General features: G+C 41.6%; 1 protein-coding gene across 2 annotated transcripts in view; it reads left to right on the forward strand.

Annotated features, from left to right (window-relative positions):
- Positions 1–14,641, forward strand: part of ASAP2 (ArfGAP with SH3 domain, ankyrin repeat and PH domain 2) — a 134,834-nt gene extending 120,193 nt beyond the window's left edge. The window contains exons 23-28 of one of the 2 annotated variants that reach the window (XM_075201456.1): positions 4,925–5,092; positions 5,959–6,121; positions 6,457–6,521; positions 7,188–7,288; positions 7,980–8,102; positions 10,034–14,641. In XM_075201456.1, the coding sequence (XP_075057557.1) occupies positions 4,925–5,092; positions 5,959–6,121; positions 6,457–6,521; positions 7,188–7,288; positions 7,980–8,102; positions 10,034–10,108 (695 nt within the window). In that variant the 3' untranslated portion in view covers positions 10,109–14,641. The remainder of the gene's footprint in view (positions 1–4,924; positions 5,093–5,958; positions 6,122–6,456; positions 6,522–7,187; positions 7,289–7,979; positions 8,103–10,033) is intronic. The other variant, XM_075201457.1, reaches the window with a different exon arrangement.
- Positions 14,642–16,385: the final 1,744 nt, after the last annotated feature.

Raw genomic sequence — 16,385 nt, forward strand, 5'->3', positions numbered from 1 at the left:
CAAAGTACATTTATCTTACTGCTTCCGCCAGCATTGTATGATGTATTCTCCTGTGGCATAGATGTAAGCATGGTGTACGTCAGAGGGTGGCAATCTGTGCTACTCCAGGAATTCATATTTGCTGATGTCTTTCGAATGGGCGAATTGCCCCTGAGGCAGTTCCAGACCAAATGCAGAGGAGATACTTGGATGTCGCCCAGAAAGTTGGATCTCTCCACATTTCTACCCTGTCTGTAGACACATATGGCATAGTCCTAAGGGAGATGTTATTATCTATGGTTTATGTTTATTGTGAATAACATATTGTGATCCTTACATAGGTTCCAAAATCTTAAACTCCACTATAATAAAAGGCAATTTGAAATGCTCACCACCCTCCCACTTATTCAGAGGTACAGATGTAGCCACAGTTATTATATATAATTCCTCTATTGACCTTGGGTATGGAGAGCGCTGGTGGTGGAATATGCCCTAATTCTTGTAAAACTGTTTGAATTCAAGGCTCTTCCTCTATTATACCACTATATCACGCCGTCAGTTTTTTAATTCATTCCCTTTGGAGTAGGGCACCTTTTTTGAGCTGCTGGGCAGCATGGAAAATGTTTGTTTAATTTTCACTTATAGCCAGAACGCCGCTGTATTGAGTGCCAGCATAAGCACCACTTTGACGCCTTTCTGCTGTTTCCGCCGCCTCCTTTAAATGGTGTCCCAGAGGGGTCAGCTGGGGATAATCTGACCAGGAACCCAGTGGTAAGGAGAGATTTTAGCAATCTGCTTCACCAGACCACACTCTGGGAGTTGAGGCAGCAAGACACTACAGCCCCAGTCTCTTCCTCTGACAGGCTAGGACGGGGTTAACAGCGGACCACCCTGGCTCCAGAGTCCTGCATCAGAAGACGGCGCAGGACCTCTGCCAAATAAAAGTCAGTATGTGAGTTGGCATGTGTGTCCTCCTCGCTGGAGAGGTTGTTGGAGATCCTCGTCAACCAACAAGCCTCATAAGCGTCTGCCAGATCCACTTCTTAGGGGATTCCGAATTGGAACCACATCCGCTATGGAGGAAGTTGATATTCCAGGGGACTCAATCTATGAGGACCAGAAAGGATGCAAGAATGACTCCTCTATCAGACAGGGAGTCGAGGAACTGGTGTTAGTGGCTCAACAAGACCTTAATATTCAGGATTTGTAGATACCTCTGGTTAAGGATGGTTCCTTGTCCCCCCAAGATCTTGTGCTGGATGGAACGGTATGTCACAACAGCCTCTGCAGTATTTGTTCTGGGGGTGAAATATAGAGAAGCAGATTTCCTGAGCCAGCATAACATTCATCAAGGGGGAATGGTCTGTCCATCTGGAGGTCCTTAACCTTCTTGTGGGTAGGTGGGGTCAACTGGAGGCTGACATGATGTCCTCTTGTCTGAATCACAACAAGGTGGCTCGGTACTGTGCAAGAACAAGGGATCCAAAGGTGTTCTTAGTGGATGCCATGACTATCCCATTAAAGTAACACTAGTGTATCTCCTACCCCCCCCCCCCCCCCTACCACCACCACCGATACCATAGGTTCCTTGGGTATTAAAGAAGGACAAAAGAGATGGTGCCCCATCTGTTAGCACTAGAGGTGCTGAGATTATCATGATGTGCCTACATTTTAATCATGGCGACAGAACCAAAGTGGAGGCTACCTCTAAGAGAAGACCTGAAGGGCCCATTTTACCACCAAGACTTGACATGGCTGGCTTCAATAGTGTCGCTGTTGGGGGCCATGATTCTGAGAACTAAGGGACTACCTTAGAAGGTCATTCAGACCATGATCAAGGTCAAGACAACAGTCTCCTCAAAATATTACCACAGAATGTGGAGAGCCTATATAGTCTGGTGTGAGCATAAAGGAATACAAACTTCTTCCTTTAACTTGGCATGCCTTTTGTCCTTCTTAGATGGCCTGGACAGTGACCTTAAATTGGCCTCTCTTAAAGTCCAGGTTTTGGGCCCCTCTCTTCATCCAAAAAAATTGCCTAATTTTCCCGAGATTCAGAACTTTCTTCAAGGGGTTCTTCACATACTACCATTCTATATTCCACTTTTAGTTCCATTGGGCCTAAACTTTGTTCTTTCTACTCTACAGAGACCACCATTGAATATGTTAATATGTGGGGTGTCATTTTTACTGACTAATGCTTCAGCAAAAAGAGTGTCAAAATTTGCTATCCTTGCAAGTCACCATGTCTGGTCTTTCACAATTACACCAAGCCTTTGTTCCAGCCTAAAGTGGTGTAAAAATTTAATTTGAACCAAGATATTGTTATCCCTGCCCTAGGACAAGGTTTAGCTTCGGGATGTAAAGCATCTCTCCACCTGTTTGTGTAGGTAAATTGTTATCCTTGCGTAGGAACAATGGCCTCCTAGTTCTTTGTGATGCGCACAAGAGAGGATAGCTGGTAACAGTTGGATTGGACAGTGGATTAAAGCCATAATCCGACATATTTATATCTCAGAGGGAACACTGGTTCCCAATAACATTACAGCCCACTCTACCAAGATCGGTCAATGCCCGCTGGGCATTGTGGCAACTATTCAGTTGAACAGTTGTCAGCCAGCAACCTGGCCCTCTAGCCATACTTTTGTCCATACTTTTAACCAACTCTACTGGTTCAATGGCTTTGTATCCAAAGGAAGCAGCTTTGGACAATACATGTTGTGTGTCTGACATTATCCTTCCCTAGAGGCAACTTTAGATTTGACCCAAGGTCGGCAGTGTCCTCCAAAGCGGAAGAAAGTGAAAAGAGAATTTTACTTATGTTAAATCCATTTGGGGGACACTCTTGTTTGTGATTTGTTATTCCAATCCTATGGTATGGGTTTTGTTATGGTATATAGTTTTGCTATTGGTGGAGAGGGATATAGGAGGGGAGGAGCCTTGAATTCAAACTCTTTTACAGTTAAGAATTAGTGCCTCCAACAGCAGGAGCGCCCTCTATGCCCAAGGCCAGTGGTGCAAGTGGAATCAGAGAAATAGACTTAACATAGGTATAAAAATCCTGTGTCTGTTCATATCTTCTAATATAGCAAAACTGTGCTGTGAGAGAGCAATAATGGTTTTCATAGGGATCAATGATCCCTCCGACAGCACATTGTACAAGAGGTATTAATGAGTGCTAGCTGTGTGTAACGCTTCAGTGGCCAACACTACAATGTAAATAGACCCTGTTCTTGCACACTTGAATATCAAAGACGTTTTTTTTTATACATTTGGAGTTTGTGGTAGAAGTACAGGTATATTATAATAGTTTCATTACTGTCATAAATGTAATTTCCCTCTTTCTGTTTGCAGGTTTTCTGCATTATATAGTAACACCATCCTGAATGGCATTATTATATATGGTTCTAATATAGTATTCATAGTTGAACTAAGTAGAGGGGTGCTGCTGACTACAATCCTATTGTAGCTTAACATACAGTTAGTGGACAAGACATGGAAACACCTAGGTAAATAAGGGACACCAAGATTATTAAAAACTGGCTTTAATTAGGCAGATAACATCCCGGGACGGTCAGGTTCATGTATAAAAGTGTTGTACTGTTCTGGTTGCTTATAATAATGACCAGCATGACTGCAAGAGGAGACCTCGGTGACATTGAAAGAGGGATGACTGTTGTGGTGCATTTGGTAGGAGCTTCAGTGACCAAGACAGCTCACGTTGCTAATGTTTCATAAGGGATATTGTCTAAGGTGATGTCAGCATGAACCTCTGAGGCAAAAGCATCATCAACAACCAGCAGAAGATTTCTGTGACTTACAATCTGAGTTCTCTGTATTGACCTACAGAGTATTGCTGGATGACTTGGATTTAAACTTTAGATTCTTCCCATACCACTCATATTTTTTGAGTGGAAATGCAGACTTGGTTTAGGTGCAGTGGTAGCAGAAGGTTTAATCAATACAAAGAGAATCTCCAAGTACCTCGTAGTCTCACACACCTTCAAAGGATTGTATCGTAAGAGGCGGTAACACACTCTGAAAGTGTGAGCTTTAATCCTAAACTGTCTAATGAGAACTCCACACAGCAGAATATACTAGCGGAGTAACCACTTATCACACCTTGCAGTGCACTTCTGTAAGTTCAGTGGGGAGCAGAGCAGAGGTTGTGGACTACCAAGCAGTTGTGTAAGGAGATATGAACCTAAACTTCTCTACAGCTCTGAGTATTTGTTCCTGAAGGTTTCTGGTGTTCCGTAGTGTTGTAGGACACATTGTCTTGGCATGATATGGCTGCAGTTGTTCCCTTGCAGCAAGGTCATTCCTAGTCCATACTGAGTGATTGTAGCTTGTGTAGTTGCCTTTATGGTTTAAGCAGAGCACTGATTTCCTCTATGTTTCATGGCACCTCCGTTTACCAGATCTGAAGCCAGTGAAGCTTTTGAGATATTCTGGAGTGTCCTCTGAGATAGTATATTCCAGCACCAACAACCAGGGGTCATTTCAGTGATTTCTAGTTGATAATGGTGGCCCTAAATGTGAAGTGACATTATGTTAGGGTTTCCATTTTTATTTTTTTTTGTCAATCATCTGTACTGTATATATAGTACGTAATATATGGTGATCCTCACCCAGGGTCATACACCATAGATATATAAATAATAATAAAATAAAGTTGTAATTGTGGGGCCAGTCTTGGCTTACTGCACAACAGAGCACTCCAGAGGGTAAATGTATTAAGTAGCGATTGTAGCACATCGCCGATATTCAGCGACTTTGCAGGCATAATCTAAAACGCCAATGGGTTTAAAGGCAAAACTTTTAAATCATGCAGGCCGATTTGCTAGAATCGCTACTTAATACATTTACCCCTAGATACTGATTTGAGTTTGTGTGTGATATAAAGGAATATTTCCTCCATCCTCTTAATTTTTGTCCTCTCTAGTTCAGTCGACTATATTTGGCAATAGTATACACATCACCCCTTCAAATACCCCAGCGTGGAAACCCCATCCACTAGGACATGAGAGTGGCAGCAGACAGAGGTCCTCATCTGACCCACCAGCTATTCATCCCCCTGTGCCACCAATGCGTGTAACCTCTACAGCCACAAGTACGTGACCTCCTGTCATCTACTCATCTGCACCATGCCATATTTTGAGATCATCCACTGCATCATACTGTTGTGTGTGTTACCTAACTTTATGTGAGCCTCACTCCTCCCTTGTACCTCTAGTGGCGTTCTAGTGATCACCAGCTTTAAAACAGTGTTTGTACAGTGGCAGAGACTGTAAAGAGGTTTCCTTTCCTACACATAATGGAGGAACCACTATGGGCTGGGCTACACTTACAGACTGTGGCTGCACATACATGGCACCATTCTAGCTATGTGTCTCCTACTGTAACTTCTGTCTCTCTAATGATGCCAGTTACCCCATATAGATGACTTGTGCCCTCCACTACCAAGCCAGATGTGTCCCAATATGGGGAAACAGCAAGCAGCTAGTTTTACGTAGTCCCACAGGCCGGAAGAGACAAGTAGCTTACAGTGATTCCCTGCAGTCAAATGACCATTGGCAGGGCACCGTCCAGTCGTAAGAAGGCGATTGTTAATGAGATAGAAGTGTTAGGGTCACCTCTGCAGTATTATTCATCAGTAGGCCAACTCCTCCCCCTTTCCAGGATTGTCCAGCCTGTACCACTATAGTTGGGTCTAGATACAAAATTGACAGTTCTTTCCTATGATAACGATGTGTTGTTCCTCATATTCTGCTCTATCTGCATGACTCATTACTGCTTTTCACTGAATATCCATTTAACCCATATGCTTTTTCCATTATTCATGTATTACACACTTGAATATATCTTGGTCAACAGTCACATGTTTTGTCCTGGTAATTTCCACCTTGTCTACATCTCCAGTGTTCTATGTTTCCTGGTCTGGAGACCAGTGTTTCAAGTTTTTAACTTTCGTTTCAGACCCCCCTCCAGCTCCTGTGGCAAAAACAGCCAGCGTCATGGAAGCTTTAAGCCAGCACTCCAAACAGAGCCAACCTCCTCTGGTACCACAAAACAAACCAGTCCCTCCGCCCATCCCACCACAGCCCCCCAGCAGGGTAATGCAGAAGAAGCCACTTCCAGGGTGAGTATAACCGTAGTCCTCTCGTCTTCTCCAGCTGGTATTGGTCATGTAATTATTCCATCTGTATGGGGAGAAGGACACCAGCTCATGTCAGCAATGTAGGTGTGAAATATTCTCTTCATTTTGGACATTCAGTCTTCTGCTAAGACTGGACTGAGGTCAGGGGCAGTTTGGGATGTGTTTTATATTTAAATATGTTTTTTTCTTTTTAGCCTTATGTTAAAGCATATGGCACGTAGATGGTTAACAAGCTCAGAGCATTTTCCTTTGTCTTTTTTTATTTCTAATCGCATTTCAATATTTTAATTAAAATGTGGATGTTTGTCATTCATCAGGGCAGAGAAACCTGCTCCAATGACCAAGCCACAGCCTGCAGCCCATTCAGCGTTACATCCTCCTGGTGAGTTCTGGTGTCTGCAACATTCAGTCCTAGGACTCACAGAAACGTCTTCTTCGCCTACTATGAATGAAAGTTATTTCACTGTCTGTACAACTGATGATGTACAACAGTGACTGCTGTGGACATGACAGCAAGCTGCGTATCTGCTAACACAGCCATGGCCCAACAACATGACAATTGCTGAGAGTAATGAATAAACTTATCATAATATCTGAGGAATTAACCATATATGAGAAAGGAAGAACAAGATCTTATAATGGTCATCGGAGTCGTCTGCTGACACAATTAGTGGCATGGTCATGACAATGTTATTACCATCCTCCTTTATATAGCTCCATCAGAGGCACTGTACAGTCAGAGGACTTACAATCCAATTTCCCTACCACAGGCACATAAACATACACACATGTCTGATCAGTAATGATCAGTATGCCCCATGGGAGGACACCTGAGCACCCATAGACTTCTATGCAAGTTGCACACTAACCCACTTCCACTTTGTCACAATTTCTAGTATATAATACAGATAAAGGAAGAAATAAAACCGCTTTTCCCAGACCACCCGACAACCAGGGAGAATTGCAATTTAAGGGCAGAGAAATGTACATAACTCATTGCTTTCTTACTGAACTATATTTTATTATTGCCTGTGACTCTTCTCTACAGCTTCTGGAGACTCTCAACCTGAGTCTTCTCAGCCTGGACCTAAGCCTGGTGCCCCAGTGCCTTTGCAGCCGCCCGCACCTATGCCACGGAAATCCCAGCTGGCAAGTATCCGTATTGTGCCATATATGAAGCACACAATTATTGTGCTGTGTGATACTGTCCATTGACCATTCTGAAAGCTCTTTATTGATGTCCCTGGGCCCAGTCCTAGGCTTCAAGTAGGTCTGGAAAATCAGCTTAGTATGACTTAGAGCAGTGCTGACCGGGCCTTTCTCAGGCATAACTAAGGTCTGCTTATGTTATTTGTACAATGAAAATCCTCCTCCTCACACAACATGTTCTTGTATTTTATATTCTTCCTAATTTGCATTATTAGAGCTTCTGGTGATATTGATTGCACATTTAGTATAATAAGTCTTGTAAAAGGCAGAGGGCAAGTGTGGGTTTTTATATTGTAAGACATATAAACATATCTAGAGGACTGTCCATGCTCATACTCATTAATATAACATTCCAGCCCTTTGATAATGTCATGTAGATTTTGTCCCGAATATCTTCTGAGCTTTAGATATTTACACTGTAGTTGACATGCATTAGTTTGTGACTTATCAGCTGAGATGTGCACTAAGCATGCTCTACACTAGGATGTGGTTTGGTGTGTTAGAAAGGAACAACATTGGAGATGATTATTCAGATTCTAAAGTGAGATGGTTTACAGAACCAGATTTGTGTATCGTATATTTCAGTTTGAAATGTCATTAATTGTAAAGTGTTGTTTATGTTGACCTGCAGGCAAAGGTAAAGCCGAAGAGGGTGAAAGCAATATATAACTGTTTGGCAGATAACCCTGATGAACTAACGTTTACAGAGGGGGAAATCATTGTGGTAGATGGAGAAGAGGACCAAGAGTGGTGGGTAAGTACATCTTTGATCCTGGTAGGTGAATAAGGAAATCTGTAATTCTTGATCGAGAACACAAATTGGTTGATGAGCGATATGTGTCAATACTGTCGTGGACATGATAAATATTGGTGGTTGAATGAAAGGTGTTGTAATTGTGTCCGGCAGACCGTTAGTGGTGACTTAGTGAGGATCTATTTGATTGTGATTGGAGAAGGGGCAGAGAATGGTTGTTGAATGAGGTTTGGTGTAATTGTTCATTAGAGACCACCATATGCACGTTAATAAGTTCTCCAGTTGCGGATAGGTAAAGTAACAAGCTTGTTGATTGAGAGGGTCTGTAATTGTTTTGGAAATGAGTAGGACCAAGCACAATGGATGAGTGAAGGGTCTGAGGCTGTGGATAGAGAAGTGAACAATAAGTGGTTAGTGGAGGATTAGCTCCTTGATTGTAAATAGTTGACCTCCAGAAGTGGTGTATGGTTTTTGTTGGATAGTGCAGAGCACCAGAAGTGGCGGGAATGTATGGTCTTTGTTGTTTGGATGGATAGTGCAGAGCACCAGAAGTGGTGGGAATGTATGGTCTTTGTTGTTTTCGTGCATAGTGCAGAGCACCAGAAGTGGTGGGAATGTATGGTCTTTGTTGTTTTGGTGGATAGTGCAGAGCACCAGAAGTGGCGGGAATGTATGGTCTTTGTTGTTTTGGTGGATAGTGCAGAGCACCAGAAGTGGCGGGAATGTATGGTCTTTGTTGTTTTCGTGGATAGTGCAGAGCACCAGAAGTGGTGGGAATGTATGGTCTTTGTTGTTTTGGTGGATAGAGCAGAGCACCAGGAGTGGCGGGAATGTATGGTCTTTGTTGTTTTGGTGGATAGTGCAGAGCACCAGAAGTGGTGGGAATGTATGGTCTTTGTTGTTTGGGTGGATAGTGCAGAGCACCATAAGTGGCGGGAATGTATGGTCTTTGTTGTTTTGGTGGATAGTGCAGAGCACCAGAAGTGGTGGGAATGTATGGTCTTTGTTGTTTGGGTGGATAGAGCAGAGCACCAGGAGTGATGGGTAACTCCATCATTTGTTGTAGTTCAGGAAGTGGTACAAGCATATTGTGCGGGTGTTTGAGTGGCTCTCTATCTTTTGTCAGGTCAAGGATACTGGATGAGCGAGTTTCTCTGTGAATTTGATGGATGTGTTGGAGGACCAGACGTACTGGATTAATGAGTAGATCAGGCCTGTCCAACCTGCGGCCCTCCAGGTGTTGTGAAACTACAAGCCCCAGCATGCTTTGCCAGTAGACAACCTGTTGATAGCTGGAAGGGCATGCTGGGACTTGTAGTTTCACAAACATCTGGAGGCCCGCAGGTTGGACAGGCCTGGTGTAGATAAAGATGACCAGGAGTACTAGGTGTTGGAGGGATGCTGTGTTTGTCATAGCTAGAGATGAGGACCAGAAGTACTGGATGAATGGGGGGGGTTCTAGGACTGTAGAAGATGGAGATGAGGACCTAGGTGAGTGAAAGAGAGGTTCTGTGATTCTGATGGACAGATAAGAAGGCATCTTGGTTCTTGTGGTGGGTGGAGAATAATGCCTGGATTTAGTGGGAATGTTGGTATTCCTTTGGAAACAATAACCATGGTTCACTTTCTAGATCTTTTGTAGAACTTGTATAATGAAAACTAGTACCAAATCTCATCACATTGGTTCGGGCTTTTGAAATTAAAGCCACAATCTCATGTTCTTTTGACGATATGTAAAATAAATAATGATGTTTTCTTTGGAATGTAAGTTACATATAATCCATCATGAAAGCATTTGATCCTCCATGCAATGGGACAAAAATGGAAAATTTCAAGTTTCTTGTTATTGTGGAGTTGCGAGATAGCTCTTTGTGTGTTTTATGGCTTACTGACTTGTACTAACATCTCCATTATTGATGAATATATCTCAGATTGGACACATAGATGGAGAACCATCACGACGAGGAGCCTTTCCTGTATCTTTCGTGCACTTCTTTGCTGAATGAGCCATGGAGTACTGCAAAGTATGAAGGCTTTTGATCGCCGAAGACCAGCCATGCAGAATACCTTCGCTAACAGGGCAGATGGAAGAGCTGCCCAAACCCAGAGCCATCTGACTACCATACAGCTTCACTTACTACCTTCAAGCACTCCTGAGGACTGAGTTTTGCTGGGAATCCAATGTATATTTATTGTTCCATTAAGGAAGTTTGTTGCCAATCGGATGTAGATATTTCTGTTGAACACTAGAGATTTCTGCAGTCTTGTCCTCCAGGGACCTTTTGTACCATCCTGCCTTTATATGACCAATGGCTTATAGTGTCTCTCTTCTTAGGTTTCACCTCAGAGGAACTTAATTACATTGCAGGGCAATGCACTGTATATTCACCTGCAGCTATAACGGGTCAATGACTCTTAGGAATTATTTTTTTTTTTCTACATAATTAACTCTACTTTTTTATGGAACTAATCGTTTAGCTCTGTGTGATTTGCTAATAAATAACCAGACCAATCGAATAAACCTGTATACTGCGTATCTTGACTTTAGTTTGGATGCTAGAATTTCCGTATAGCCAGGAAGGTCTTCCTGAGGTCTTTTATTATTTATCTTTTATAACCACTAGAAACATTCAATGTATTGGACAGTCATATCGACATCTCAGAGCCCCACAGAAAGCTGCTGAGATACGTACTAACTACTAATACAAACCCTCCATCTGCTGAATCTCCAGCTATACCCGGTCAGCCTGTGGCTATCAAGGTGTGCAGGGACTTGTAGTACAACCAGCCACAGGTTGTCTTCCTCCGGTCTTTTGCACTACAAACTCTCATGGAGTGCAAAGTAACAGATAGATACAAATCTACCATCTATCCCTTCCTGAGGTCAGACCATTCATTTATCTCTTATTTCTCACAGCAAAATCTTTCCTTCACCATTATAATATATTCAGATGTCATCATGGTTCACTACTTTGTATCGTACTTGACACAATAAAATAGTATTTCCGGTAGGGATCACCAAATCCAAAATTTGATTCCAAATCCTATAGTTATTACCAAGATGCGGGTAAGGACAAATGCTTTGAGATGCGGTCAACAGGATTTAAATGATGGAATCTCACCTTTAGGCTCCTCCTACTTAATTTTAATATGCAAATTTGGATCATTTGTGTATTCTAAGGAATCCTTTGTAATCCTAAGAAATGTATTCAGTCCACCCCTAGATTTCTAACGACTCTATCAGGAAATAACCATTTACCACTATATGACTATTCCACAGACGCAGCTTTATATTACAAGCGTTGGAAACTGTGAAGGTTACTGACCCATTGATCCAGGACACTCAAATTGGTCTCTATCATTTAAGGTGGTCTCATTGGAGAATAGTAATTACAGGTCTATTACATTGTGTGTTCCATTCATTTTTATAGTGTGTCCTTTCCATTGTGAGACAAGTTCTACCTTGTTGTTGGGGAAACTTCTGAAAACTGGTGCAATAAAGGAGCTATAACCCAAAGCAACCAATTCTGTCTAGTGCAATTCTAGAATCTTTTTTTTCCCAGTTACATGTGCGCCAGTTTTCATAAATGTTCCCATGTGTAGAGTGTTTCCACTACAGTGGGAGCTCTGGATCCCATAGATCTTCAGGCTGTGTAAGTCTCTAGTATTATCGATGGATTGAAAGGTGTCTATTAGTTGCACATGGATGTAGTTGCAATAATAGTAACGTTAGTCATACATCTCAGTGAGGAACCGTTTGGCAGCTTATTGGCTACAGGACAGTAAGAGGAGTCACTATTACTCCTGCAGGTTGTACAAACAGACTGATATTAAAGTACTAGAGCATCATAACAAAACCGTACATTTAATACAAAGCATTTCTAAAAATTCCAAAATGAACATATAGTGGGGCAGATTCAATTAGCCCAGAGGTTCCATAAGAGGTGCAAGCAAAAATAAGCAATGTTTTATGTACAGTAATCCTGGAAGTCACGCGCAAGTCCAACGTTCTGTCCTAATTTTCCTTTTAAGGACTTTCAAAATATGAATTTCCCAGAAATGGAACTGGCATCATTTTAATAGACTTTTTTTTTTCCCCCTTTTTTTAAGACCCCATTAAAGGAATGAGTTGCTATCTCAATGATACTATTGCACATGAAAGATATACATGTAAATGTCTCTGATCCATGGCTGTTCAGTTTGTGAGTTGTACAAGCTCTTGTGTGAAAAGTTATTTTATTTAGAACACACAACTGTGATTGTGAAATACGGAACAGCAGGAAACTTCTTAATGTCTTTCTCTATTCCTAAACACGTACATTCAACTGGGAAACACTGGGAGCTTCAGATCACGTCCTGCTGACTTGTACAGCACTTATACAAAGGGTCTGTGGGTGTTTAATCTGTTGTGTTTACTGAGGACCAAATATATGTATATAGAATTTTGCAGTGATTAGTTATATTCTTAATGTACTTATATTGTTATAAACTAAAGGGACTTTTTATTCAGTTTGCATATATCTCTATAGGCGCAGACACTGGATTTGTCATTGAGAATTGAGAGATAAAAATGTTGTACCTGTGTAAATCTCATGCCTGTCTGAGGACTTATCATGAAGGCAGCACCGTTCCGTCACTACTACAGTGTATGTTAAAACTGACCACTATAAGTTCTGTTCCATAATTTATTATTTCAATTAAAAAAATACTTCTGGTAAATATCTCAAAACTCTCTTCAAAAAGGGCTAAGTTATTGCTTATATTTTATAGTGATCAACCATAGCGAAGGTGAGCTACTGGTTCAGCTTTTACTATTAGTTTCAGCAGAATTTTGCTTGCGTAGGCCACATCCAGCATTTTGTTATGTCTGAATGGGCTGCAGATTGCAATAAAGCGCATTAAAAACATACTTCTCTAACCCTCCCGGAATGTCTGGGAGACTCCTAGAAAAGCAGGACAACCTCCTGGATCTTGCCCTCTCTTCTTGTGAAGCAGGCGGAGCTGTGATGATTCTATTTGCAACATGTCGCCCACCCGTTGGGCTATGACTCAAATAGCGGCATTGCGCATGTGGAGGGTGGGGCCGTGATGATGTGAATAGAGTTGTCACTGGCCCTTGGACCTTCCCTCCAGGATCTCCTACAGGAGAGGCGTAAATAATACGCAAATATGACTAAAAATCCACAGACATAGTAATTATTAATCGCTATTTTGACATGTGTACAGATGAGAAAATGAAACTGAGGAAAAGGCAACATAATTGTACAATGGAAAGAAATTGCAGTTTAATATAGGTGGTGGTAATTATTTTTACCTACCCATCTGAAAAGGATAGTTAGTATTTACCAATAACGTTTACCGGTCACATACACACAGTAGTGGCAGCCATTTTGTCGGCTATCAATTCACTGCCAACCAGTGACATTACTGAGGCATGAAGTTTCTAAAGAACTGCCTGGCTGCACTTTCATATTCAGCCCATAAGATGGCTGTCTCCACTGGCTGTCTCCACTGGCTGTAGACAACAGGTCCACCTTAGATGAACTGCCTGCGCTTGCCTACATCTACTAGGCTCAGGCCTGCTGTTGCCAAGCACTCAGTATACAGTATGCATCTCTGATGCAGCCCTTCATGATGTTATTCAGGCTCATCAACGCTGGATACATTCAAAATGATATAATGCAGCGCAACCTATTTCTCATATGTTAACATGCGCAACTTCAGTAGATATTTTCTGGGTAAAACACAAGACATGAAAAGCTCATGGAGAACGTGCTAATAAGGTATCCTTTATAATGTGCATGTTCGTTTTCCTGCATTTTTAACTATTATCCCTGCACATGTGTGCGAATGAGCCCTAAATGTTTTGTGAATCCGAGTGGGTCACTAATATAAATGCAGAGCACCAAAATACGTCCTCACACACAGACAATACTCCTCATATAGGTCACTTGTCGTCGTCCCCCGTCCCCCCTACTAATAAACCTAAATGCAAGTTGCCTTATATGGAAACATTACTACTGACAATTATAAATATAGATGTATAAAACTTTGCGGAACTTATCAGTAATAAAGATACTGGAATAAGCCGTGAGTCAGATTTTCTTTCTGTCGTCCTATTAAGGCCAATAAATACTAATAACATACAACAGTAATTTGAACCCAGGTAACATGGCAAGTCTACCTCCAATGTTACATATACCCAGTTCTGTCCGTGTGCTTCACATGTATATTTCAGAATTTTACAAGATGACTTTTTATATTGGACCAACTCGTATTTAAGGTTTAGTATTACTTTGGAGGCGATTTGACCAACAATCGTGTAAATTTTACACTTTTTTTTTTTTTTTTTTTTTTATGCCATGGGACCAAAGTGATTTTTCACTATCACAATTTTAAGGTGCTAATATGTTTTAATAATTACGTAATGTGCATTATGCCTTTATAAAGTCCAATTTGTCTAGATTAATATCTCACAGGACACAGTATAAGATGTAAATATCAGTTTATCAATAAACAGAATTGTTTTATGCACAGAATTGTTTGTGTGTTCTTAATGGTACTTGTGATGATTCACATCTGTTGTGGCAGGAGTTCAGTTATTGCATTCTCCACAAACCGTAATAGTCGCAAGATAATACAAAAAGAACATATTTCATTAAAACGAAAAAAACAAACCTCCATGAGGATACATTGTGAGATTTCTGTGCGTTTAATCACTTCCACAGTTTATTTGATAGGATGCTAGTGCATATGGCAAGTAGCTACATCTTACATCGACATTTTACTGTACCAAATGCAGGAGTCCGCTAAATCGTAATGGGCAACTCCATATTTATTTAATTTAGCGGGTACCCATTTCACTTTCTGCAACTTACCTACCCCTTGTGACACATCCCATCTTTGTACACCCCTCAAAAAAAGCATGGGGTTGGGTCTCGCCTCTCTCTGGGTCAGGTGTCATTGACATTCCCACTCAAGGCACAGACAGAGTGGTCCACAGACCAGCATCTGACAACTCGACTCGGAAGGCATCACACATCTAAAGGGACATTGACTGACACATTACATACTTAATAAACAATGCATATGTTTGTAGAGCTTTACTTGCTGAATACAGCAGAGGCATTTATATGGATGAGTTGCATTGTTATAGAACTATAGCTGGTAAAGTTCCGCAAGTATTCTACCATTTCCATGACATTTTGGCCAGTTAAAGCATTCTTCCACTTGAGTGTATTTTTTAATTTTGTATTTCCTGCCATTGGGGGGAAACTTCGACAATGGGGTATAGTTAGTGGAAGCAGGAGCTAAGGCACTTTAACAGTTGAGGATTGTGTGTGTCTGTTTACTTGCATTTTCACCAGCATCTCTGAGAGAGCCACTTCCAAGACTAAGGATCTGCTGGAAAGTCTGTGTAACACTATACCTAAGCCAAATGTAATTCTAAATTATTTTGTGGAGAGTCTGACGCAAATGCCTTGTGTGGCGGAGGACGGATTAGCGTTCCTTGGCAGCTGCACAGGAGGCCATGGAAGAAATGTTCTGAGCTAGAACTCCTTAGTTATCCATAGTCGAGCTCTCTCATGCAAATACTCAGACTATATAGGTAGGTGTGTCACTATGGTGCCATCCCAGGCTGAAACAGGGTTAGCTTTAAGTTCAGCCGAATCTGCTCAGGGTCTCTTCCGCATTAGATTACCTCCTTAGTGCTCCTCATTGTAAAATTGCAAACCATTGTTTGTTACTCTGATCTCTCCTCTGAAGAGGATGGGGAGTTGATTCACAAGTCTGAAGGGGAGGACACTGATTGTGTGTAGGATGCCTCCAGAACACACAGTACGGGGGTAAGACAGACTTTAGGGTTTGTGGAACCAGAGGTTACTCAATCTTTGCACTTCTCTCTTGTCAAAAGGCAGAGGAAGCAGATATTCAGTTTCCCACAATCACCTCAACTCTTAAAAATGGTTTAAGAGGCATATGAGAAATTGGACAAAAAGCTCCAGATGACAGGTAAATTTCGATCCTTTTACCGCTTACCCGCAGCTTAGTCAAAACGGATGGGAGAATTCTCCCAAAGAAGACCCTTTTATTCACTGCCTGTCTAGGACCACCACTATCCCGGTGCCCTGAGCAGACTCGCTCCGGGACAGCATGGATAAAGTGTGTGATTTTATATTTAGGTCTGCATATAGGGCAACGGGAAGTTTGTTCAAACCTGCCTGGGTAAACAAGGAAAAAAAAAATACAGAAAAATAGACCTAGAACTGAAGTGTTTGTAGA

Source organism: Mixophyes fleayi, chromosome 3 (assembly GCF_038048845.1).
Source record: "Mixophyes fleayi isolate aMixFle1 chromosome 3, aMixFle1.hap1, whole genome shotgun sequence".
NCBI lineage: Eukaryota > Metazoa > Chordata > Amphibia > Anura > Limnodynastidae > Mixophyes > Mixophyes fleayi.